The sequence below is a fragment of the Lepisosteus oculatus genome, chromosome 27 (genome assembly GCF_040954835.1).
Source record: "Lepisosteus oculatus isolate fLepOcu1 chromosome 27, fLepOcu1.hap2, whole genome shotgun sequence".
NCBI classification, from domain to species: Eukaryota; Metazoa; Chordata; class Actinopteri; order Semionotiformes; family Lepisosteidae; genus Lepisosteus; species Lepisosteus oculatus.
This window is the reverse complement of record NC_090722.1, coordinates 4,653,455-4,678,438: the sequence shown is the minus strand read 5'-3', so window position 1 is coordinate 4,678,438 and position 24,984 is coordinate 4,653,455. Positions and strand designations below refer to the sequence as shown.

Below are 24,984 nucleotides of genomic sequence, written 5' to 3'. Positions count from 1 at the left end.
GGACCGAATGCAAAAACACTTATTTAGGGAAGTGCTCACGGCGAGGGGGCGGGGCCGCTTTGATACCTGCGCGCCTGATGTACTTCATTAACATATAGGGGGCGGGGTCGTTGCTTTTCCGCTGGTCTGATTGGTGCTAGGGCGTGGCCAAGGTGGGGCTGGGGGGGCGGGTCCTTCTTGTCTTTAAAATCTCCAAAACAATAAGGAAACAGCAGTGCCAGCTCCAGCTCCCCGGAGTTTGACAGCGGCAAACAGCCTCCTTCTCCTCTCCCCGGAGCGCACCGTGGATCCGTGCCCCCGCGCGTTGCTGGGTGAGCTGCCCGATTAATTGCGGAGCGCTCCGGCCGAAGAGCAGGAGATGTCCGGCTACAAGACCAACATGCGGCTGCGGCTGCCCGTCACGTGCATCATCCTGCAGGTCATACTCATCATCCTCTTCGCCGTGGTGGTCGAGTACGACTACGAGACGGACGCCAAGAAGTGGCACCAGTACCTCAGGAAGCACAACGAGTCCACGAACATCGAGAACGACTTTTACTACCGATACCCCAGTGAGTACTGAGGGGGGCTTGAACGCAGGGGGGCTGGGCTGACAGGACAGGGGTGGGGGCTCTGGCTCTGAGGGCTCCTGGAGGGGGGTGACTTTGTACCCTTCTTCACGGACTGTCCACATGCGGTGTGCTCCGTACGCTCTGCCCTGAGAGCGCGTTTGCAGTGAGACACTCGCACGCAGGCGGGGTTCGCCGGCTACAGTTCTGAGAGAGTTGGCGCTGGGCTCGGAACATACACGGTCTTCCCTATGATCTGTTTGAATTGATGCAAATGTAGGAAAAGCGCTTCTGGAGAGAGCGAGCGGTTCCGTACAGGAATGCCAGGCCCTGGGTTGTTTGTTTTTCCCGGGGGATGTGAAGAGTTTATTGCTGTACTTGCTGCACAGTAGGTTCCGTCAGTCAGCATCCCGCTTCACTATGTTTCTTCCCACGCCTTTACCACATTTACACTGCACCTTTACTGCACTTTCACTGCGCCTTACTGTACGTTACTGCGCCTTATTGCACTTCACTTTTTACTACACTTTACCATGCTTTTACCACACTTTCATGGGACCTTACTGCATCTTTAGCACACTTTCACTTCACCTTACTGCACCTTTACTACACTCTGTTGTGCCTTAGTGCACTTTACTTCGCCTTTACCACACTTTACTGTGCTTTGCTGCACTTTACTATGTTTACGACGCTTTCCTGTGCCTTACTGCAGCTTGCTGTAGTTTTACCACACTTAACTGCACACTCGGATTGTCAGCTTACTCTTTTTGTGGTGGTGTACCATAGTAAATCCTTACTGGTGTTGATCTTCTTTGCCCTGATTTCGAAAGACCAAACGAGCAGTCAAGGGCTCGTGTGCTTCTTGAAGACAGTATCCCGTATTCCTGCAGGATCTCGACTGGTCAGCAGGCTTGAATTTCAGTCATGAAAGGAAGTGCACCCCAACACTAAGGACAGCTTGAGGGGTGTCTTTCAATCATCAAATGTCTCATAACTCGCCGGTCTAGGGCTGTAGCAGCTGCGCTGTTGAGTTCCCACAATATTTTAAATGACTTCATTAAAAGTGTGTTATTTCAATGCCTCACACACACACACACACACGGGATAAGAGCCCATTCTCCTGGTTTTCTGTACATCGGATTACTGAGCTTCCCAAGTAAAATCATCTAAACCCGTCAGCACAGTATGGCGCCCCCAGGTGTGTCTGTCCCTCAGATGTCCTGACCGGCCCATCTAACATCAGGAAGGTCAGAACTGCAGATTAAATTTACTGTTTGTACTGTACTTTTTTCCTGACTTGTAACAGTCACAAGCAATAACACTGGATACAGTTCCTCAATGTTTTCTGAAAGGCAGCAGCTGCAGTTAACAGACATGTGAATTGCTATATTATCGGCTGTTTTAAGCAATGGTGTGTTCAATAACCTAGATTCGATGCAATCGATGTATTTGCTGTATAGCAATGGATAGAAATCTGAAAAATTTGAGCTATAGTTTTTTTTTTTCTGTGCTGCTTGTGTGGTATGCATTTGCCTGAGGTCTTCAGGCTTTTGTAGATCCTGGGACCCGCCATCCATTTTCTAACCACCAGAGCCTATCCCAGCAAGCACCGGGGCGCAAGGCAGGACACACCCTGGACGGGACGCCAGTCCATAGCAGGGCAGACAGACTCAGACACACACACACTCACACCAGCGCCCATTTTTTTTCCCAGAAACCAAATAATCTCCTAACACGTCTTGCTCCTGTTACCTCCCACAGTCTTCACTCTTTGGACTCAGGAGAAACTGGAGCGCCCGAAGGAAACCCACGTGAACACGGGGGGGGGGGAACATGCAAACTCCACACAGACAGCACCCCTGCTCCCGACTTGAACCATAGGGCCCCAGCAATGCTGACCACTGTGGCTCTGTACCGCCACATTGATGTCTCATCAGTAAAATAACCCGAGCAAGGGGTAGGAGACGTGTTGAGAAACGGTTTGACGCGCATGCTGACCTGAGGGTTGTAAACCTGGTTCTAACATCGCTGAAGGACGTTTTTGCAGACCGTGTTTTATGCAGGCTGACTTCGGATCCCTAGACAAAAGCCAATTAAGGATCTGGGAAATCCGAACGGAATGCGCTCGGATAAAGGCGGGGCTGTCGGTGGTTTTGGAGCCGAGAACCGAGATATTTAGTGTTTTAAGCGTTGAAAGAGCATTGAACGAGCTACGGTCCGAGAAGTCTTCATTTCGACGAGGGAAAACACCTCGCCAGTTTTAAAGGGTAGAAAACAGCGAACAGCAGAGCAGGCAAGGCGCGTCTCCGCTCCCCTCGCCTACCAGAGAGCTGGGAGGAGGGCTGCAGAGTTTTGCAAGCGTGAGAGTCCAGGGGAAAGCTTCGGGGCAGGGGAGGGCGATCGCACTAGAGAGGACAAGGCGGTAGAGTACGATCTTGAAAAAGGACGGAATCCGTCTGTCTGGCGGATAGCCGGTTAAAGGTCTTCTTGAAGTCATAAAGAGGGGTAATATTTAACCACACCGGTGCAACAGCACTTCCTTGCCGGGGTGCTGCCGCCTGTGAAGTAGTCAGGCAGAAAGAACGATAGACTTGGCAAACAAAAGCGCAGCCGCAGCAGGAATAATGCGGGCGCGTTAAATCGGTCAAAATTTAAATGCAGACGAAAATCGCGGCGTCTTTTATGTCTTTGCCGGGGATATTCAGTTACTTCGTCCCCTGGCTCAGAAACAGCTGGATTTTGTCCTCCACGGGTGAAAGGAAAAGATACAGTCCGGCCTGATAGTATTCTGGGAAATAAGTCATTTTTAAGATAGATACAAAAATAGTTATAAACCGCCTTCACGTCATCTCAATTCCTTGTTCTCGCTCGGTCTTTTTTATCGGGCGGGGCGCTGGCTCTGTGGCTCAGGCCCAGCGCCTGTGGCTGGCGGGTTACCGGTTCGAATCCCGCGGCCAGCAGAGGAGTCCTACGCCGTTGGGCCCCTGAGCAAGGTGCTGTGAGGAACAGGAGTTCCTCATCCAGACCCTTTACGAGCTCAAGAACGGCGGCCATCGAGTTCGATGGGTCATTAGTAGTTGATTGATCTGAAGATCTCATGCAGTACCTTGAAAGAAGCCAGAGTATCAACCACATGTCTGGGCAGCTTGTTCCACACCCCCACCACCCTTTGTGTAAAGAAGTGCGTCCTTTTTTTTTTGTTTTGGTCTTGCGTGCTCTTCCAAGGAAGGATAAAGCGGTTATTGAAAATGGGGGGTGTGTATGTATAAATACAGAGCTTGTAATGAACCATTTCCCTCAAACGTAACAATAATAGAGGTGTTATTGCACGCTTTCTTCTTTCGGAGCAGTCCATGCGGGTGAAGGTATGTTTTTTTTAAAAAGAAAATCGTGCTGTTTTCACATCTCCCTGTTGATAAGCAGTGCAAACCCCCATTTGCCATGGATGAGTTTGTGCAGGACGTGCTGTGTTTCTGTACAAACACAGCTTTAGGCCGCCCTGTGCTGGTTCAGTTCACCTGCTGTCTCAATCCCCCCCCCCCCGGCGCAGGAACAGGCGCGTCACCAGCTTCTCTGAGATCCGCGCTCCTGTCACCGGGCTGGTCCACGTAGGTGCGCGCTCGTTCCGCAGGCTGCGTGGGCCACTTCAATCAATAAATCAATCAAGGTTTATTTATCAAATGCACAACAATACAGCATACAGCGATGAAATGCTTTACCCGCAAGCTCGCAAGGACAGATAGGACAGAAGGTGATAGAATTAAGGATACAGAGTAGAATATTAAGTACAATAAATTATACAACTTACAAGATTTAAGATAAGATCACTTTATTGGCCCTATACAATTTATTGTATTAGGAATGTGTCTTTTCTCAGACCCCAGCTTGCTCTCCATGAGACACACAGACAGGGAGAGGAGCTTGGGGGTCAGAACGCAGGGTCAGCCATATGTACGCTGGGGTTAAGGGCTTTCCTCAGGGGCCCAACGGAGTAGGCTTCCTCTGTCAGCCGTGCGATACGAACCGGTAACCTTCCAGCCAGATGCGCGGATCCTGACCCACAGAGCCACGGCCCCGCGTTTACGTCTCCGTTCCGAGTCCGGGCTACGACCTTCCCTGACTTCGACTGATCGCATCTCAGCTGCGCGCACACGGCTGCGGGCTGCACGCCCTGGCCAGGTTCGCTGTGAGCTCGCGGACGGACCGCCCCGCCCCACGGTGCGCCTGTGCGCGCTTGCTCGGGAGTCTGTAGCTGTGAGCGGGAGAGAGGGTAGGCGCACGGCGCACGTTTTAACCTCTGCCTCATTCGGAAACCCCAGCTTTCAGAAGTCTTCTGCCCTAGCTATAGCCGTGACACACCCGCATATAACCTGTCTTCCACTAGCACGTCAGCACCTCTTGTAGAATACCACTTATAAACAAGCTCCAGAAAACATAAACATATGTTTAAACACAAACATCAAATCAACCAGAAACATTTCAAGTAGAAACACTCCGCTTTAAGCGCTTCTGGATGACTTGATGTTTTTTGTTTTAAAATGGGTGCCAGTACTGAAGAAAATGACAGGATTTATAGTTTTTGTTTTCACTTTTATAGACGTCTAGAACGCGCGGGGCTTTGAACGGGATTTTGGATAGCGATGACATTTAAATAAAGCGCAAGCTAAATCTCGCATCGTACGTTTATGATTGTCAACCTGAGACGCCGTTTTTCATCCGTGTGACGGAACAAGTACAGGTTGATTCCACGCCGAGAAGTAGAAAAGGGAAACGCAACGTTTCGGTTGCTGAGTCTTCTTCAGGTGTGTCTTCACTTGTCCCTTAGGACGTTTCTGCGCTGACGCAGCTCAACACTCGAACCTTGTGTCAGTCTGATGGCGGCTTGGCTCCGTTTGTGCTTAACTGGGGAAGGTCTTCCTTGTGCGCGAATCCAGGACAGCCTGCGCTCCCACTCCGGGATGAAACCTCGGCGCGTGGGTTCGTGGAGCCGTGTGTTTTTAATCTCGTGATGGAGCGAAACCGCCTGTAGCTCAGAGCTGTGTCGCCTGGCAGTTTCCAAACTCGCGTAGCCAGAGGCGATGGTCGGCGTGTGTGAAACTGCAAAGGAACAAGTAATAGGTTTATTCCATGCTGAAAAAAAGAAGAAAGAGAACACAACGTTTCGGCCGTGGAGCCTTCTTCAGGTGTGTCCTGGATTCGCGCACAAGGAAGACCTTCTTCAGGTGTGAAACTGGGCTGTGTGCCGAAAGGGTATCAATCAGATGCGAATGATCAGTCCGGCAGACTGTTACACGTGTAAAAACCTTAAGAACTGGGCAAAGTTGTTCGACTGGTGCACGGAAACCAACTGTAAATTGCATTAGGTAATTAAAATCTCCTGAGATAAGCACCTAAACAAAATGGCCGATACACCTCTGGCGAACTTTAGGAATCCGACTGAAAAATCTAGATGGATAAAATACGGGCCCTCGCCCTGAAGCATAATACCAAACAGCATTAAAACTACTCAAGGCATCTGCAATTTCCAAGCAGAAAGAGACTAAAAAGTGCTGTTTTCGCAAGCTGTGGCCGAGCAGCAGTTACAAGGAAACACCTGTGGGATTTAACGGGCCAGTGATCCGTGAACAGTAAACGGCGGTTTGAGAAAAACGCTGGCAAACGGCTCCGAGCACCAGCGAGGCGGAAACGCGCAGCCCAGCCGCCGCAGTACAGCTGGGAAACTCGTTTTCGTCGTTCCTGTCGCTACAAGCGCACAGTGCCGGCGCGATGAAAGCACCCCCGAGGGCAGTTTCGGGCATTACAGCCACAAGACACAAGTGCACCGTGTCACGGATGCATCCTGGATTTACGCCTTTAACGCGGGGGGTGTAGTGGACGGAGAGGACAGAGACTCTGCGCTAGGTGGGCTAGGCCCACCCAAACAGAGGTCCCCCACCACAAGGGCGGTGATCATTTCTGTAGCTACCCCGGTCAGGGGCGAAACCAGAAGGGTGTTTGACTCGCCACTCACCCTCTGATTAAGAGTCCAAAGCCCTGACCGCTACTACGGGCTGTCCAGGAGAGCAGGCCGGGGGTAAAAAGACTGACTGGAACTGCAGTTTGAAAACCAAGTGTTCGATGGCAGATTTCTCGCTTGGAGCAAAACACCGAGACTTGGGTTTGCCGAGTGCAGCTGTAATTCAGCTCTAACCCTCGGACAGCCTTAAAGATAGCCCCTTGTTCAGGAGAATGTCTTTCATGGCGATTTGAGGTATAACGGCACTGCTCGTTAGGGGCATTTGCGACTCAGAGTTTCGCCAGTGGGTAGAGCTGAAAGAGCAGTCATGTACAGTAGCAGCGCATGTGGTCTGCCGTCTAGACAGGTTTGGATGAACAAGAAAGGACTACAGGTTAGGAAGACGAAAACCTGGCGGAACCGGTTTGAGTTCGCTGGGCGCTTTGCCTAATGACTGCCCGCGGCAGAACTACTTGACTGCGGATGTAGACCTCCCAGGTCGCGCCTATTGGAGTGCGCGCATTGATACATGTAAAACGTTCCAGCACAGTTTGACGTCAGCTCGGACTGCGGGCGGTCAATCTTTTCTGCACAGTGGTTGTGTTCGAGGGTAAAACACATCAGTGGAGTTTTAAAAATCCGGTTAACAAAATAAAATAAATATTCGAATCCTCCACCTCGAGCACAGATCACATTTTGCCGCTGTGAGGGTCCGCATCATTGCTTTTTTTCATATTCTTCTGTCAGGCTTGTAGATCAGAATCAAAAAGAAACTGGACCCTAGATGTTTCTGCCAGTGTCAGTGCAGTTTTCTGAACTTTTATTGCAAGTGCTTTTGCACACATTGAAACCCGTCCTGTGTAAATGTAGAGAACTGTGAAGCAGACAGCGGGAAATTCAGTGATGTCACCCAAAAGTTGTATTTTATACGATGTGTTATAGGGTCTGCACAGACGTCACTCACAGATGGGATCCTTAAGCAAACCAGGAAACCAGACCTAAGTATATTTATAGATGGTTGTTGCTGGAAGAGGTCTTAGTGGAACCAGTAGGGGGCGCTCACCCTGCAGTCTATGTGGGTCCTAATGCCCCAGTATAGTGAGGGGGGACACTAGACTGTAAAAAGGAGCCGTCCTGCGGATGAGACGTAAAACTGAGGTCCTGACTCTCTGTGGTTATTAAAAATCCCAGAGTGTTTCACGAAAAGAATAGGGGTATTACCCTGGTGCTCTGGCCCAAATTTCCTCCTTGTCTTTACCAATCACGCCCTCCTAATAATCCCTGAACTGGCTTCATCACTCTGCTCTCCTCCCCACTGAGAGCTGGTGTGTGGGGAGCAGACTGGCACATCATCCAGGTGGGGCTGCGCACTGGTGGCGCTGGAGGGGATTCCCATTACCTGTATAGAGCTTTGAATGGAGTGTCCAGAAAAGCGCTATATAAGTGTAAGGAATTGTTATTACTGTTGTTGTTATTATAGGATAAAGTAGGTCCACTTTGTACAGGATGCAAAGTTCTATAGAAATGCAAAGAATTGATCACTTCATTCCCTCCTCTGGGCTCTGGGAATTGATCTGACGACAGGGGAACAAGCTCGGTTCTTGAATGTTCAGATCAGCGCAGTCATGCAGAGAAGGAGGGCAGCAGACAGTCGGGAAGGCTGGTGCCCTCGGCGGCCTCTTTCGAGTTGTGCCAGGGCAACAGCATGGCAGAGGCAGCTTGTTGGCCCGCTGCTGGGGCACACTGATGAAAGGATCAGATTGCAGCCCCAGTAAAGGCACACGGGGATGTGTCTGAGCTGATACAGAGCTGGGAGGCCGGTGCAAAGCAATTGATGCATTTTAGAAAGATTCACTTTCTGGAGCCAAAGAGTGTGTGTGTGTGTGTGTGTGTGTGTGTGTGTGTGTGTGTGTGTGTGTGTGTGTGTGTAGGAGGGGCAATCAGGAGTGAGGGTTGCTATAGATGCAGTTCACACTACCTGACCAAAAACACAGACATCAATTAACTGTCCCCAGTGTTTGGTTACGCTAATTGCATTATTTGCCGCTGCAGGTCTGTAAAGAATTTAACTGGGTGACTGACTGGCTGCTGTAGCACAAGAGAAGAGAATTGTTGACCGACCTGACTTGTGGAGGTGTTTGTAGATCAGCTGGCAGGCCAATGTGCACACCCCCCCGAGTGTGTGCTGGCATAATGTGAGTAACCGTGCAGACAACGATGGGAGAGCAGTGAACAAGGAAGCAGAGAGATTTTCTTCCCTTTTGTTTTTAAAATGGCAATTTCAGAATCTACGGAATGTGTTCTTTCAAAACGCTGCTCCGGAGTGGTAGGTTTTTATTACTTGCATTAGCTTTTGTCCTTGAACTGGCTGCTAAAAAACTTGGACGTGCATCGGAAGAAACATTGCTGCTGCGCAATGCTCTGAGGACCACTGTTGACTGGGTTGGATCCAGCAGGAAGCTGCTATAGTTCAGTTGCTCTGTGGTTTCCTCACATTTTATTTATGATGAACTTTTATTAATCTGTTTTGGTGGATTTGATGTTAGCGTGCTAAACATTCACAGCGATAACCAGCAATATCCACGTAGGAGCTGGAAATATATCCAGGGGGGAATTGCAAATCCTTACAGAGAATGAAAGCATAAACCCTGTGGTTAGCCTAAGAACAGCTTTGCAGCTTGTTGACACGACTTTACAGTTCTTTAAAACCCTGTAGCCATGTCTGCTTCCAATGGGCAATTGCTTTTGTACTGCTTGCGTACGAACACAATGTAAGAAGGTCACAACCAACAGGAGCCCGTTCAATCTAAATTGCTCATTTGGTTGTTTTTTTGATGAATCCAAGGATCTTGTCCAGTCTTGTCTTGAAGGATCCCTGTGGCACCAGCCTGGCTGGGCAGCTTGTTCCAGACACTCGCCACCCTTTGCGTAAACAGTACCTCCTGCTTTCAGGCCTAAATGCATTCCCTGTCACTTCAGATGATATACAGGTGCAGATAGAGCAACCAGGAAAGTCAATGTGGCCTCTCCTCCTTCTTTGAGAGTTCTGGTGCTCTTATTTCAGTCACAAGAGATCGAAGAGTTTGGATGCAGTGGTTCTTCTTGTTGGAAGTGAGTGGTGTTCAGGTGTCCTGGCCTGCTGGAGCTCGGTGACAAGTGTCCCAATCTCTTTGCGGTCAACAGGCTTCCAGGATGTCCACGTGATGATCTTCGTGGGCTTCGGCTTCCTCATGACCTTCCTGAAGCGCTACGGGTTCGGCAGCGTGGGCTTCAACTTCCTGATCGCCGCCTTCTCCCTGCAGTGGGCCACCCTGATGCAGGGCTTCCTGCACGGGCTGCACCATGGCAAGATCCACATCGGGGTGGAGAGGTGGGCACAGCGCTGGCACGCGCACAGTACCCACACAGTACACATACACACAGCACCCACACAGTACACATACACACACAGTACCCACACAGTATATATACACACAGTACCCACACAGTATATATACACACAGTACCCACACAGTATATACACACACAGTATATACACACACAGTATATACATACACACAGTACCCACACAGTATATAAACACACAGTACCCACACAGTATATAAACACACACAATATTTATATATACGCACAATACACACAGTATATATACACACATCGGGGTGGAGAGGTGTGCACAACACTGGCACGCACGTAATACACACTATATATATACTATATACGCTCACAGTATATATATATTCATACTATATACACTCAGTATATAAACATACTATATATATACACACACATCAGGACGGAGAGGTGGGCATCCACACACACTCAACATACACACACGGACAACAAGGACATGCATGTGTAAGAGGGCTCAGTGCACTGAGTATGTTCCAGAAGAGCTGCACTCAATCCATAACACACACCCAAACGCATGGCAAACACACAGGAGTGCACAGACCGAATACAAACACAGGACCATAATCACACTCAGAATGTACCACATGTACTGATCTAGTCTGTCCAGACCTCAAAGACAGACACTCCAAAGTGCGACTCATTTCTTCTGATCTTGGTGTGGAGAAGAAGTGGGGTCCTGTCTTTACTTTGGTGTGTCTCTTCCCTCCCTCCAGCATGATCAATGCCGATTTCTGCACGGGCTCTGTGCTGATCTCCTTCGGCGCCGTGCTGGGGAAGACCAGCCCTGTGCAGCTCCTTGTGATGGCTGTCTTTGAGGTGACCCTGTTCGCGGTCAACGAGTTCATTCTTCTCTCTCTGATGGGGGTGAGTGAGCCGCTGTCTCTCAGAAGCAGATCCGGCACCACTTCTGTCTTTCCCATGAAAGCAGAGCTGGTCCTTCAATACAGATACACATGACTTTATGAATGGGATGAGAATGGGAGAGAGCTGGGAGTGATTCCTGACTGATCAGCAGGAGAGTGAGAGAGCTGGGAGTGATTCCTGACTGATCAGCAGGACAGTGAGAGAGCTGGGAGTGATTCCTGACTGATCAGCAGGAGAAAGAGAAAAGGTAGTGATTCTTGACTGAATATGCTATATAAATTGCAAGGAGTTCATAATTATTCTAATAAATCTCTTGCAAAAAGATCAGCAAGATCAAGGAACAAAGCTGTTACCACAAGCAGTCAAGAAGATGCTTTCTTCACAGCACGTAGAAACGGATGTTATATTTGATACCCGACATCAGAAAGCATTTCATTTTAGAGACAAAGGTCTCCTTCGAGACTACTGCAGCGTGGGGGTTGTCTGTACATGAATGCTGTTGTTCCCAGGCGAGGGACGCTGGCGGATCCATGACGATCCACACTTTTGGGGCGTACTTCGGCCTGATGGTCACCCGCATCCTGTACCGGCCCCAGCTGGAGAAGAGCAAACACAAAAATGGCTCCGTCTACCACTCTGACCTCTTCGCTATGATTGGTGAGAAATTGAGCTCTGTGGTTCGTGAGAAATTGAGCTCTGTGGTTGGTGAGAAATTGAGCTCTATGATTGGAGGGAATTGCGGTTTGTATTTTGGGACCCATGATGAGCGCAATGAGAAGTTTTGACATCAAATCCTTTAGGCTTTCACCATACCGGTGTGACTATAGGCTTATTTTATTGATCTGACTCTATCAAGGCCATCGGCATCCAAGGATTTATCTTCTTTTTCAACCCTCCATTGCTAAAATCACCAGAAGAAAACAGCTGTCAACTAGATCCTCAGTCAGCAATGTCAGGGATAGCGTCACTAAGGGAGCTGGGAGCCATTCCTGATAGGCTGATCCTCAGGAAACACAAGAAGTTAATTGTGTTCTCAGCTTCTGGATTGAACTAATTACTTGACGGGACTCAAATTTTTGTTTGCCCAGGACTGGACAGGGTCAGGCCTTACTAATAATCTTAAGTGGACACAGCAATTGTCTCATGTGTCCACTGTCTTTCTGGTTGACAATTGCTTCTTTGTTCTGGTCTTCAGGTACCATTTACCTGTGGATGTTCTGGCCCAGTTTCAACTCTGCCATCACTGCCCATGGGGACGACCAGCACAGGACCGTCATGAACACTTACTACTCTCTCGCTTCCTGCACGCTGGCCACCTACGCCATGTCAGCGCTGGTCTGTGGGGAGGGCAAACTGGACATGGTGAGTTTTTCATTTCTCTGCTGCATTTCTCATACACCCTGAACACCCCATACATTCTATACATCCCATACACACCTGATACACCTCCCACACACTCACACACCTGATACACCTCCCCACACTCACACACCTGATACACCTCCCCCACACTCACACACCTGATACACCTCCCCCACACTCACACACCTGATACACCTCCCCCACACTCACACACCTGATACACCTCCCCCACACTCACACCTGATACACCTCCCCCACACTCACACCTGATACACCTCCCCACACTCACACACCTGATACACCTCCCCACACTCACACACCTGATACACCTCCCACACTCACACACCTGATACACCTCCCCACACTCACACACCTGATACACCTCCCACACACTCACACACCTGATACACCTCCCCACACTCACACACCTGATACACCTCCCCACACTCACACACCTGATACACCTCCCACACACTCACACACCTGATACACCTCCCCACACTCACACACCTGATACACCTCCCACACTCACACACCTGATACACCTCCCCCACACTCACACCTGATACACCTCCCCACACTCACAAACCTGATACACCTCCCCACACTCACACCTGATACACCTCCCCCACACTCACACACCTGATACACCTCCCCCACACTCACACACCTGATACACCTCTGCACACTCACACACCTGATACACCTCCCCACACTCACACACCTGATACACCTCCCCACACTCACACACCCTTACACCTCCCACACCTTAGTGGGGAGTTCAGGTGGATCTTGGGAGACCCCGGATGTCTGCGCTGTGCCGAACCCTGATAATAAGTAACCTTCCCCTCGCCGACAGGTCCACATTCAGAATGCCGCGCTGGCAGGGGGCGTGGCAGTGGGCACGGCGGGCGAAATGATGCTCACGCCCTTCGGCTCCATGGTCGTGGGCTTCCTGGCGGGCACCATCTCCACCCTGGGCTTCAAGTACCTCTCGGTAAGAGAAGCCCTTCCTCCCGTCAGTTCTGCACTTGTGAAAACACTTTCATTTCCAGTCCCAGAAATCAGTCAAGCCCGATCTCTTCAGTGGTGAATACCACCTCCAGAGCCTTTACAGAGTCAGGGGTGGCTGAACCTGTCATCTTTATTGGTTACAGCACTGGATATTTTTAATCCACTGTCCTGGGCAACGGTCATTGACTTGGGCTACAGACAGTAAGACTCTGGGTCAAAACTGGCACACCGGCACTTTCTCCTAATTGTATTACTAGTTCTGAATCAGCCGAAACTATTTCCCAATGATGGCGTATTGATGTGCCCTTCAGCGTATCGAGCACGAGATGTGCAAGACAGAGCCTCCTCCTGCTCTGAGTCTGCTGATTTTAAAGGGGAACTGTAGCATTATTTTTATATTTCTGGGTACAAAAGAATCGGCATTGATGAGGGCATTTCAAACCACAATGAAAGCAAAATGTTCACAGTAACACGTAAAACTAATTTGCACCACAAAATAATTGAATTTCCATTTATGTGCAGCATTGTATTCTGCCATTCAGAGACATCCAGTGAGGTGAAGCGGCCCTGTGACATTGTAAACAAGCAGGCTTGTGAATACATCACTTTTAATCCAGTAGAAATATGGCTCTTGACTTTGAGACGGTTTTGCAGACAAATACTTCTTACTCGTTAACTCTGCATGCAGATCACGTGGGAACATTTCTGAGACTAAATATCTGCCACACAGCCTGTAGTTATTCGCTCGTACATCACAGTGCATTAGTCATTACAGGGACTAGTGAGCAGGAAGGGCTGCATCACGTCACCACTCGTGCAAACTCTCGGCAGAGGGGCAACTATATAGTACTTTCACAATGTTCACATGTTGTGCTTAATTCGGAGAGTTGGCGACTTTTGCAAGACCGTCAATGACTTGATTTTGTGACCCGAGTTTTCTTGAGCGGTCTGAGAAAGTGGGAGTGCTGCTCTGACCCCCTGCGCTGCCTCCTCTGTGCCTCTCTCTACCCCCCTCAGCCTGTCCTCGAGGCGAAGCTCAAGGTCCAGGACACGTGTGGCGTCCACAACCTCCATGGCATGCCGGGGATCCTGGGAGCCATCGTAGGGGCGATCACTGCCTCTTTGGCTACACACGATGTCTATGGAGAAGGGTAAGGACCACCTCTCAGATCAGGCTTGTTTTCTGGGCTGAAGGTGGGGCGTACTTCTCTGACCACGCACACGGGGCACTGAGCAGCACACGGGACGTCCCGAGCTGAATCGTTCTGACGGGGGGGCATACCTGTGTGGGTTATATTTCACTCCCTAGTTATTGCTGGGAGTGGTCTCAGCCTTTAAGCCACTGGCGTCTTCCTAATTGAAGTTCAAGCAGGGAGCTGCATCAGCATGCGTAGGCTGCAAAGGAACAGGTAAAGGTTCATTCCATCACCAGTTCTTGACACACCTGAAGAAGGCTCCACAGCCGAAATGCTGCATCTCTTTTCCTTTCAGCGCGGAATAAACCTTTACCTGTTCCTTGGCTTCCTAATTGGGTGGGTGGGAAATGTAAAGAATCCTTTCCAATTCCACGCGTATGGAAAGAGAGCATCTGGGAACACAGGAAGGGATATAAATGAGTGGAGCCACGTGGTCTGTGTGGTGCAGTGGGACAGATGATTTGGAGACGCGCAGAAGGGCAGGTGGCTCGAACATCGTGTGGGCCTGCACAGCTGGGCTTGCAGTAGCCTCTGCGTGGTGGCCGTGGTCTCAGGCTTTGCTGTCTTGGCTCTGCAGGATGGAGGAGGTGTTCCCAGACATCTTCAGCGGGGAAGTGACGGCGTTGAAGCAGGGCTTGAACCAGGCTCTCTCCTTGCTCATCACGCTGGGCATCGCGCTGGGGGGCGGCATCATTGTGGGTGAGTGGCCGGGGAAGGGATCGTGAACTGGGCCACTCTGTTTAGGACGTTAGAGGTGAGGGGCAGTGGCAGACAGTTCACCTGCACTGGAAAAAACTGTGTACTGATGGTGGACCAAATTAATGGCCATCTCCTTTAATTGCACTAAATGATTCCGATCACCTCTCAATGTCTGTTTGTCAGGCAGTAAGTCCGATAGGAAAAGCGTTCTTTTGCATGGACCGTAAAAACTGCAGAGCGATTGTGTTCAGGTGCCTAGTAATGAGCTGCACTCTGACTGCTGCAGTTCATTCCTGATGCACCAAATCCCCCTTTTCTCTCCATCCTGACAGGATTCGTCCTGAAGCTCCCTGTCTTCGGATCCCCTCCTGACACCATGTGCTTTGAAGACGGGGTCTACTGGGAGGTACGATCTCCCGGTCCAGTCCGCTGGATTCGTCCCGTCGGAGTCCCAGTCTGTCCTATTGCACTCTGTTAAAAAGCCTACAGCATCCGTGCAGTGTCAGGTTAGATGTGCCTGAGCAGTGAGATAAGACTTATGTGATGTTATTAGTCTCAAAAAGAAGAGGTCGGTCATTGCTAATGGTGTCGTCACTTAATTTAGCGCGTGATCATTTGAGATCTTCCATCTCTCTGTTCTCTAACCAATTCTAGTCCAGGGTCGCGCTGGAGCCAGAGCCCAGCTGGACCAGCAACGGGCGCAGGGCAGGGTACCCCCTGGCCAGGACGCCAGTCCATCACAAGGCACACACAGACACACACACACTCACACCACGGACGCTTTTCCCAGAAGCCAATTAACCCACCAGCATGTCGGGACTGTGGGAGGAAACCAGAGCACCTGGAGGAAACCCATGCAAACTCGGGGAGAACATGCAGACTCCACACAGACAGCGCCCCAGGTCCAGAGTTGAACAACCACTGCACCGCAGAACCGTCCCATTCAAGATCATCTGAAACACAAATCAGAACGCAGTTCAGCCCTGCGGGATTTGACTTTCTTTTATTGAACAAACCATTCGCTTGATTGCTTAAATGTCCCCAGTCTCTCGAAACAGGCCAGACCAGTGCGATTTATTGAAGACTAACTGGAGTGGGGCTCTCCATGAAGTCGTTTCTGAAGTGAAGGAAAAAAGAACTCTTGGGAGGGCAATGCAGGGATGTGTCCACAAGGTGGCAGCGTTGCTCAGATAATTGCAATGAGTTTTTATTAAAGTGGGTTTCAAGTTGGTGTTGGCCGTTTGGTTCCAACACCGGCTCGGTTGAGAGCGTAGTGATGTAATGCGAATGAATCGATTTTCCACGCAAGACATTCAGTTTCATGGGTAAGTGATTGCTTTGCCCGTAGTATTCCAGTCTTTCCGTTCAAGTCCATCCTGCCTAGAACTGACGTAAGTTCGGAAAGATTCACGGTGGCATTCTGCTGTCCACAGCCAAAACTGTTATCGAATTCACAAGGGGAGATTTATTTCTTGGGTAAGTCTTCATATGAGAGGAGTCGGGGATTAGGAGTGGGTAAACGGCTCCATGAACCACATTGCTTGCCCGATAAGGCAGAGCTAAGGGTATTTCTGTCCCGCCTGCTCGACCCCCCCGCCTTTCAATCTGCCTCGTGTTTTCCAGGTGCCAGAGGAAGACGAGGCCCACGATGAGCTGACCGCGGTTCGACACGAAGCCCCCGACGAGACGGAAAAGCCGCTCAACGGTTAACGCTCAGGAGGAAGCGGCGCCGAAGCTGTCCCACACAGACACCCCCACACACCCGCCTGCACACCCACACTAAACCGAAGAACACGAGCTTTTTAAATTCGTTTTCTGGGTCCTTTCAGACTGAGCCACATCACCGAGCCGTGGAATCTCGTCTACCTGGGTACCTGACCGTCCTGGCCTTACCTTGGCGTGGTCTAAGACATTCAGTCAGATCAGCTGTGCTGTGTCCTCTGTGTCCTGAGCGGATGTGCTCGGAGCCACAGGCTCAAGGCTCAGAGGGCGCTGGCAGTCCTGCTCTCAAGGGGCTCTTTTTACAGCTTTCTAGCCCAGAGGCCACAGCGAGCGCGTCCGAAAAAACTAACCGCGCTGCAGCTGCGCTGCCTCTCGCCTGAACTGAAAAAGAAAATGTTAAAAATCTTATCTGCTGCGGTTACGCTTTTTAATAGAGTCCCTTGTTTGCCAAGCTGATACCTGAGGTTTCTAAATCTCTGAATTCCATGAGCACGGTGAGCCTTTTACAGCCAGTAAAATTCCGTTCCCAGCGTCTACACTCACACACACTGAATAGTATATATTAATTTTCAACTTAGTAGTGAAGTGGTGCTGTTTTTTCATTTACCACGCTCATTTCCCCCCAAAACACGTGAATAGACTCACGTGTTTGACGTCCGCTACGCTCAAGCAAACATGTTCTGTTAACATTTTCATGTTTTTATTTAAAATATGACCCGTGTGCTCCTTTGATTCAACCAGCGTCTCCTTTTCTCGTCGCCTCTCTGTCTCTTGGGGCGTCACTTGGCGTCCGCTGAGACAGAACGGAGTAAATTCATTTGACCGATTCCTTACCCGTTTCTCTCTTGTAACTCTTGAACGCTCCTCTACGCGTATCGTACGAGATCGCCGGCGGAGCCGGGACAGTGGCCGATACGATTCTGAAGTGCTTGTCAAGGACGTAGAGAGCCACCAGGGGTCACTGTTGAGCCTCTCTGGTACACTGCGTAGGAAAGATGCCAAACCTGTCTTAACTAGAATAGTTCAGTTCAGGGAGTTCAGAGAGTGTGATTTGAAAAGAGGAAGAGCTTTGTTACTCTACCCTACCCTAAAGTTTTTTAAATTAAATGTTTAAAATTCGGCTTTGCATTTTTAAAAGATGGGAACTATTTTTTCCTTCTTTGAACGAGAGTTGAGATCGTTTAAGATGCAGCAATTTTTCCCCCTTTTTCCCACACTGAGAGATATAATTCCCTCCTGAGAAAAGATAACTTTAATGCCTCAAAAGCAAAGCCCGTTCTTCCCAATACTCTTTTGAGAAACAGTGTAACATGAAAAACAATTGGTTGCGCATCATAAATATTTTTACATGTACAGATGACCGGTTTGAAATGTAGTTAAAAGTTCGGCTCATAACCTGCCCTGTCTGTTTAGTAGATTAGCAGATTTCTTCATTAAATTTTCGCTGTTATCTCAGAAACGACCTCTTCATGTTTCTCTATCAACTTCCGAAACTTTGTTACACAACACTGTTACATTTAGGGCAGAAAAAAAAACGTAAGCAGCTCTTTGACTAAACGAACAGCCTCAAACAACAGCAAACCTCGCCTAAAAAAAGATTCTTTCCCTTTTGCAAAAACTACAAATAAAAGCACTGTTGGCCAAGCCAATACGAGACGACTTTTTTTTAGCAGTAGGCTGCGTGTTTACGGCTTCTGTTTCAAGTGTTTAAACGATGTGTCTAAACTGTAGTACCGTGGCGAAAACTCACGGAGAAAAAAGCTTAAAATCATTGTATTCTCGATATTCAAAAGGTAAAAGTTGAAAATAAATAAAGAATTTATGGCTCCTTTTTCACAAACGGTATTGTATATTCTGTTTATTTCACGTGAGGCCCAGAATCCTCTGCGCTCTGTTGGCGTCTCACTTTTAGCGGACGAAGGGTTAGAGGTCTGGGAGTCTGGAATAAACTGACAACAAGACTTCTTTTCGCAGAGGGTGGTGGGAATATGGAACAAGTTACCCAGCCATGATGTTCAAGGCGACATGCGGGCGTCTTTCAAGAAACACCAAAAACGGTCTAGATCGGCCGATCGACCTCTCGTTTATCGCCTTTGATTTTTTAAATACTATTTTAAAAAAAAACTCCTGTTTCGTTGATGAGATGAGAGAATGACCACTAATGACCCTAATGACTAATGACTAATGACCCACTAATGACCCTAATCTTTCCTCGATTCGCTTTATTTGTTTAACCACGGCTTGCTTCTGAGAAGCAATTCTTTACACAGAGGGTGGCGGGTGTCCGGAACAAGATGTCCGGCTGTTCTGGCTGGGTGGAATTATCAGATGAGTTACAACTAATCCTCCCCTTTGGTATCCTTCTTTATACCATTAAATCTCCTTTTTCTCAGGAGACTGGTTTCTCAGCGGGGGCGGGGCAGCAGATACCCCAACAGCTATTGCCGGACTTCGAGTCTTCCAATGAACTAACTACTGAGTTCACCGCTTCTTCATGAGCCCACACCGCCTGAGGTTTCAAACGTGCACGCTCTGTGGACAGGGAGACCCCGTTTTGCCAGCGAGTCTGAGAGGCGCCAACTTGTACGGCAGAGCGCCCCCTGTCGCCAGTTGGCTCACCTCAGCGTCAACTCTAACTAGCGACTAGTTTCCTTGTTTTGAAAACGATGCTCTCCGCTCAGCAGATGACAATCGCGACGGCTATCGGCGACGCAGTGTATTTTAAAAATGACGAGCGCCTCGTTTGTGCTGGGGGGGGGACAATACATCATTTCTGCACTCGGGTCTTTGGACCGGCTGTTCGGAATGGCAGTTTCTGAAACTGGGTTGAAGGAGTAGAAATGTAGAGTTTGATCAGTTGCTATCCCAGGCAGAGACGCTAATTCGGTGTAACGTTTTGCCTGTAACGGGGCTGCAAGATTTAAAAAGCTAGGCTACGTCAACTGGACGGAATCTGTTGGTGTTCCGGTCGTTGGGGAGGGGTTCAAGAGATTATTTTTTGATGACCCTCCATCGGTGCATAACCGCCAGACAGACGTTTTTCTCATCCGCCAATTAAAAACCTATTTTACTTTGTGGAGTCAACAGCTGGGGGCGCTGATGAGGCGCTCTGAGCCACGTGCTCGTTCTCTCACAGGGGGGGTGGTCGGCTGCGCGCGGCGCTGCAGCCGTCCTGCTCGGGGTCTTTCCGATCTCTGGCAGCGCGGCGGCGCGACCGGCGGGTCCCGTGGGCGGAACTGAGCAGGTGGGCCTCCGAGCTAAAGCAAAGCCGCTAACGGCGCAGGGCACAACTCAGCCTTAGGCTCTACATCCCCTTAAAGAGACAATTCATTTCACACGCGTCCCCTGACAGTCTTAGCACAGTTTCACTATGTGATGGCACCCCAGCCATCCTATGTAACAAAGATCAAACTTATAAAATGTATGTTCTTCTACATATGAAACCCCAAAAAACACCTGTCCATTAGGCAACAGTTGTCTGGTATCTCCCTCCTGGAGGAAAATTTCTTTTTAGTGTTGATCTCTTCCCTTGTGCTCAGGAGCCTATTAACAAATATGTACTAATAGGTTAATAGGATTCTTGTGATACTGGCCCTGGTGTAGGTGTACATGTGATTGTGTTTGTGCATTGCCTGGGACACTGGCACCGGGAGAGACAGAGAGAGGCAGTGTGGGTTTAGTGGTGAGAGCCGAGGTACTGGGAGAGACAGAGGGAGGCAGTGTGGGGTTAGTGGTGAGACCCGAGGCACTGGGAGAGACTGAGGGAGGCAGTGTGGGGTTAGTGGTGAGAGCCGAGGCACTGGGAGAGACAGAGGGAGCCAGTGTGGGGTTAGTGGTGAGAGCCGAGGCACTGGGAGAGACAGAGGGAGCCAGTGTGGGGTTAGTGGTGAGAGCCGAGGCACTGGGAGAGACAGAGGGAGCCAGTGTGGGGTTAGTGGTGAGAGCCGAGGGGAAAAAAGTTCATAAATTGGACCAAATGAGCAGGGAGGGTGGTACTGAGAACTACGTTCAGGGATTTATAAAATTCCACCATTGCAGAACACACTGTCCAAAATAAATTCCAAAAACATAAGGGTGAAAGTTTCTCTGCACGCAGGGAGGGGGGGGGGGGGGTACCCCCTGTGAATGAGGGAGGGCTGGCAGGACTCGCCAGGATCAAGCAGAGGTCGTGACCTCCTCCTCAGCGTGACAGGGCAGCTCCCAGGCACACGCTCTCCGAAACGAGCGACTAGTCAGAGCGTGACCCCTGAGGTCAAGGAAAGGTCGGAGAGGTCGGTCTTTATTAACTCGGGATTGAGTGCTGGGAGGCTCACCGGCTTTGACAAAGGATAGGATTTACAAGGCCTGGGTGAAAGCAGAGGTGACTATGCTAATTGTCAGGCCCCGGCTCAGGAAATTCCTGCTTGCAGAGGAGGCCTGGCCTGGGGACAGTGGCCAGGGTTTGGCGAACGTGACCTCCCCGTGAAAGACGCTGGAAAAGTGAGGAGATTCTCCCCTGGGAGTGAGCCATCCCAGGCCCGGGGCTCGACCCTGGCGGTCTCAACCTCTCAATACCGGAAGCAGCCAGGTAGGCAGAGAGAATGACAGCACAGCTGGAGACTGAAAGGAAAAGAGGTAGAGCAGAACTGAGGGGGGTGGGGAGAAATGCAGGATTTAGGGAAGGAAGCCACGGGAATTGTCTCATGACACCCCGTCTCTGGGAGTGCTGTCATCGTCCTTTCCCCATAACCCGCCCCATCCCCCCATCTTGTTTTTTTGTTACAAAAGCACAAACAGCCCTCTCTCCAGCTCCAGCGCTCGTTGGCACCCTGCTCCTCCGCCCGGGTTTCAAACGCGCGCACACACAGGGTGAGTCCACTTCCTGTGGGGGCGCCGTTGCAACAAGGGGGCCACACAGTCCTTTCCTGTGTCCTCGCAGAAGCGGGGAAATAAAAGAAAGGAAGGAACACAGCCACCGCTGCATTTTAATCAGAGGCGGGGGGAGCCAAAGGCGAAATAATAAAAAGGCAGATTCAATACAAAGGAGGGATTGGGGGGGACTATTTTTCTCCCCTTCCTTTATCCATCACTACGGCGCCGGCATACATCAAGCCGAGGGGGTGTGAAGTGGCTCTGAAGGGCGGAGCGCATGCAGAGCTGAGCAGGAAATGTGTCCCGGTCGCTCTGGGAACACTGAAGTGCCAGCGTGCATGTGAGTTTTTATGGGGTTGATAGTGTGTTTTTGGAAAGATGTGCCGTAGCTTACATTAGTCAGGGGGGTGTGATATCAGGACAGAATTAGGAGCAGCTGATAAATTGACTAGGTTCTTTGAAAATAAACCTTCCCTTCCTTTCATTTTGCTCTCGATAATAATTCTTTTATCTTCTGCAGAAGAGACACTCTTCTTGTCCATCTAGCTCGTGCGTTGTTATTCGCTCATGGATCTCATACATCCGTTTGTTGGAAGAGGCCAGATTATCAGCTTCAACAGCATGGCTGGCCAACTTGTTCCATACTCCCACAACTCTCTGTGTAAAGAGGTGACTCCTTTGGCTGAAGGAGATCGTGGAATCGATTAGCTCAGGGATCTCCACTCCATTTCTCTCTAGTCTTGCGGATCAGTTGGTCAGCTAAGACCGTTAGGTAGTTAGTAGCTAATTGAAATAACAATCAAGTTCTTGGAAGAGGCCAGGGTATCGGCTTCAACAACATGACAGGGTGGCTTGTTCCACACTCCCACAACTCTCTGTGTAAAGAAGTACATCCTGTAATGCAAGCATGCAGGCAGAGGAGCGGAAGGGGTTTGGTTTTTGTGTAGAACTGGATGGAAAGATGCATAATCTTGGGCTCAGGACTGTCACGAGTGCAGTGAGCTCATGTTGTCCTGATGGCTGTCCTCTCACTGTCTCGGGATTTCCTAGGTTGACATTTCCAGAGTGGCAGTCGGGCAGGGATAGCCACGAGCCCCTTTTACATCGTTTTTATCTCCGCGGGCAGCAAAGCCTCTGCTCTCTGTAACTGTGCGAGAGCCGCAGCCTGACCGCGGCCTGTGTGTGCGTCTGGTCTCCTCCCCAGCCCCTCGACAGAGCGCCCATTCTTCAGCAGCCTAAATGGGGACCATTCACCAGAGCGCCGCTTTTATTTCTTAACTTCTGTTCGTGCTGAAGGGGATGTGGGACTGTCTGGCAAAAGAAAGAGAGAGAGAGAGCACAATCCATTAATCTCTGGAAGGGGGCTGCTCACTTCATTAGAAATAACATTTCCCCCCCGAAACAAAACAACCCCCCCCCCCAGCAGAGCTCCGAGTGCGAAGGAGCTGGTGCCCCGTTATTAAAGCCCAGGCGGTGCTCTAGTGAGAAGCCACGGTGCTGCTTTTCCTCAGCTGTAATTCAATCGCTTTGCAGCTGTGTGCTGTGTGAATCGAATAGAAAACATGTTCAGTTCATTCCCAGGAGTTCAGAGATCCCACGATTCTGAGATGTTTGCAGGACCCTTAGTGTCCCGCTGATGTACCCACCCCCACCCCCCACAGAGGATACTTCTTCTGATTCAGTTCTTCCTTTTTAAATCCAGCAGGCAAGTACTGTATATAGCTGCTGGCATGGCCTCATGGACTTCTCTGTGCACCACTGTATGTGGTTGCTCTTCTGTGCACTCATACCAGAGCAGCAATAAAGCTGTTACAACATCAAGTGTACACAATATTTTAAATATGGTCTTAGTAAGTCATTGTACAATTTTAACATAACCTGTTGTTTAAATGCTCTGCTGTTTACTCTGTACTATACTACTATACTGTTAGTTCAGGTGGGGAGCTGCATCAGCAGGGGTAGGCTGCAGAGGAACAAGTAAGGGGTTTATTCCAGGCTGAAAAGAGAAGAAAACACAATGTTTCGGCTGTGAAGCCTTCTGTAGGTGTGAGGGTATGAGCTCACACCCAGAGAAGGCTCCAGGTTTCTTCTACTCTTAAACCTTATGGGGCCCTGCTGTAGAAACAGAGGCTCTGTCACCTACCAGTTTTCACTCATTACGCTCCAGCTGTGCTTTCAGGAGAGACTCAGTGTTTCCCACTGATATTCAGGTCTGCTGGTCCTGAAGGGCAGTGCCGCCTTTGACTGTTCATCCAGCCCTGGACTCTCAATGACATGACGTCCATCAGCTGTGCAATCAATTGGCCCACATTGTTGTAATGTGGATAGGAGAGGACCCTCCAGGGTCTTTACTCACAGAGGCTTATGAACGACCTGTCGCACTGGGTGTAATACAGCCTCCAAGAGCAGGACTCAATTCAAGCCAGGGGTGTCCAACTGCAGTCTAACTACTTGTTCTGACTGCTGTATTTGATTCATTTATTCTCTTAAGTAGGCACCACTTTAGAGTATCGCAAGTCTTGCGTGTGGATGGTGTAAAAGGTGGTGTCCTGTCATGATAACACTAGCTCTTGAGCAGAATCGCACCCTGCCTCCGATTCTCTGCATCTAGTCGATGACGAGCTCCACGTGTTGTTATCTCTGTGATATCCAGGATAGGATCCCATTGTGAGCAACAAAAAAGGCGCAGTGGTCAGCGTTGCTGCCTTGCAGCGCTGGGGTCCTGGGTTCAATTCCTGGGGTGCTGTCTGTGTGGAGTTTGCATGTTCTGTCCAGGTTCAGGTGGGTTTCATTTCCTCCCACGGTCCACAGACATGCTGGTGGGTTAATCGGCTGCTGTGGAAATCGGTCCCGGTGTGTGTGTGTGTGTTAGTGTGGCGCCCTGTCCAGGGTGTAACCCTGTCTTGTGCATGCTGGGATAGGCTCCAGCTCCCCTACAACCCTGAACTGGAAGGAGTGGTTAGAGAAGGTATGGATGGATCCCAAGACACTAGGGGAAAGAGAGCGCACTCCCGGCACTAAAGGTTCGTGGGCTTCAGTCCCTGCTGTGGTTCTGTTTGGGCCTGCTGAGCGGTCACCCTAGATGCACGGCTGTATAACGGGGCACCTCTCATCGCCGTCAGTACGCTTCTCTTCTCGATAAAGCTCGAGAGCGAAATCCCTCCCGTCTCAAAGCGTCTGGAGAGTCCTTTAAAGCTACAATGCGTGTTTTAAATGTCCCGGCTCTTTTGCGGTTGGACAATTTCCAAATTGAACGATTCCGTCTGTCCCGCGGGTTTGTACTCGACGCCCTCCGTCGCGCCCGCGCCTCCTGAGCCGG

General features: G+C 49.9%; 1 protein-coding gene across 1 annotated transcript; it reads left to right on the top strand.

The window, feature by feature from the left end:
* The first annotated feature begins 210 nt into the window (after positions 1–210).
* rhbg (Rh family B glycoprotein) lies at positions 211–18,654 on the top strand. The gene is made up of 10 exons (XM_006641806.3): positions 211–551; positions 9,727–9,913; positions 10,671–10,821; positions 11,331–11,478; positions 12,017–12,183; positions 13,043–13,180; positions 14,215–14,348; positions 14,971–15,092; positions 15,425–15,498; positions 16,716–18,654. Exons 1-10 carry the CDS (start codon positions 359–361, stop codon positions 16,800–16,802), a joined length of 1,401 nt encoding a protein of 466 aa, XP_006641869.1. The 5' UTR covers positions 211–358; the 3' UTR covers positions 16,803–18,654.
* Positions 18,655–24,984: the final 6,330 nt, after the last annotated feature.

Excerpts from the sequence above, each read along its gene's own strand:
- rhbg (XM_006641806.3), top strand. The coding sequence starts at position 359 with ATGTCCGGCTACAAGACCAACATGCGGCTGCGGCTGCCCGTCACGTGC. Across the intron at positions 14,349-14,970 it reads CACGATGTCTATGGAGAAGG|GATGGAGGAGGTGTTCCCAG; the intron begins GTAAGGACCACC and ends TTGGCTCTGCAG. Across the intron at positions 15,093-15,424 it reads GGGGGGCGGCATCATTGTGG|GATTCGTCCTGAAGCTCCCT; the intron begins GTGAGTGGCCGG and ends CCATCCTGACAG.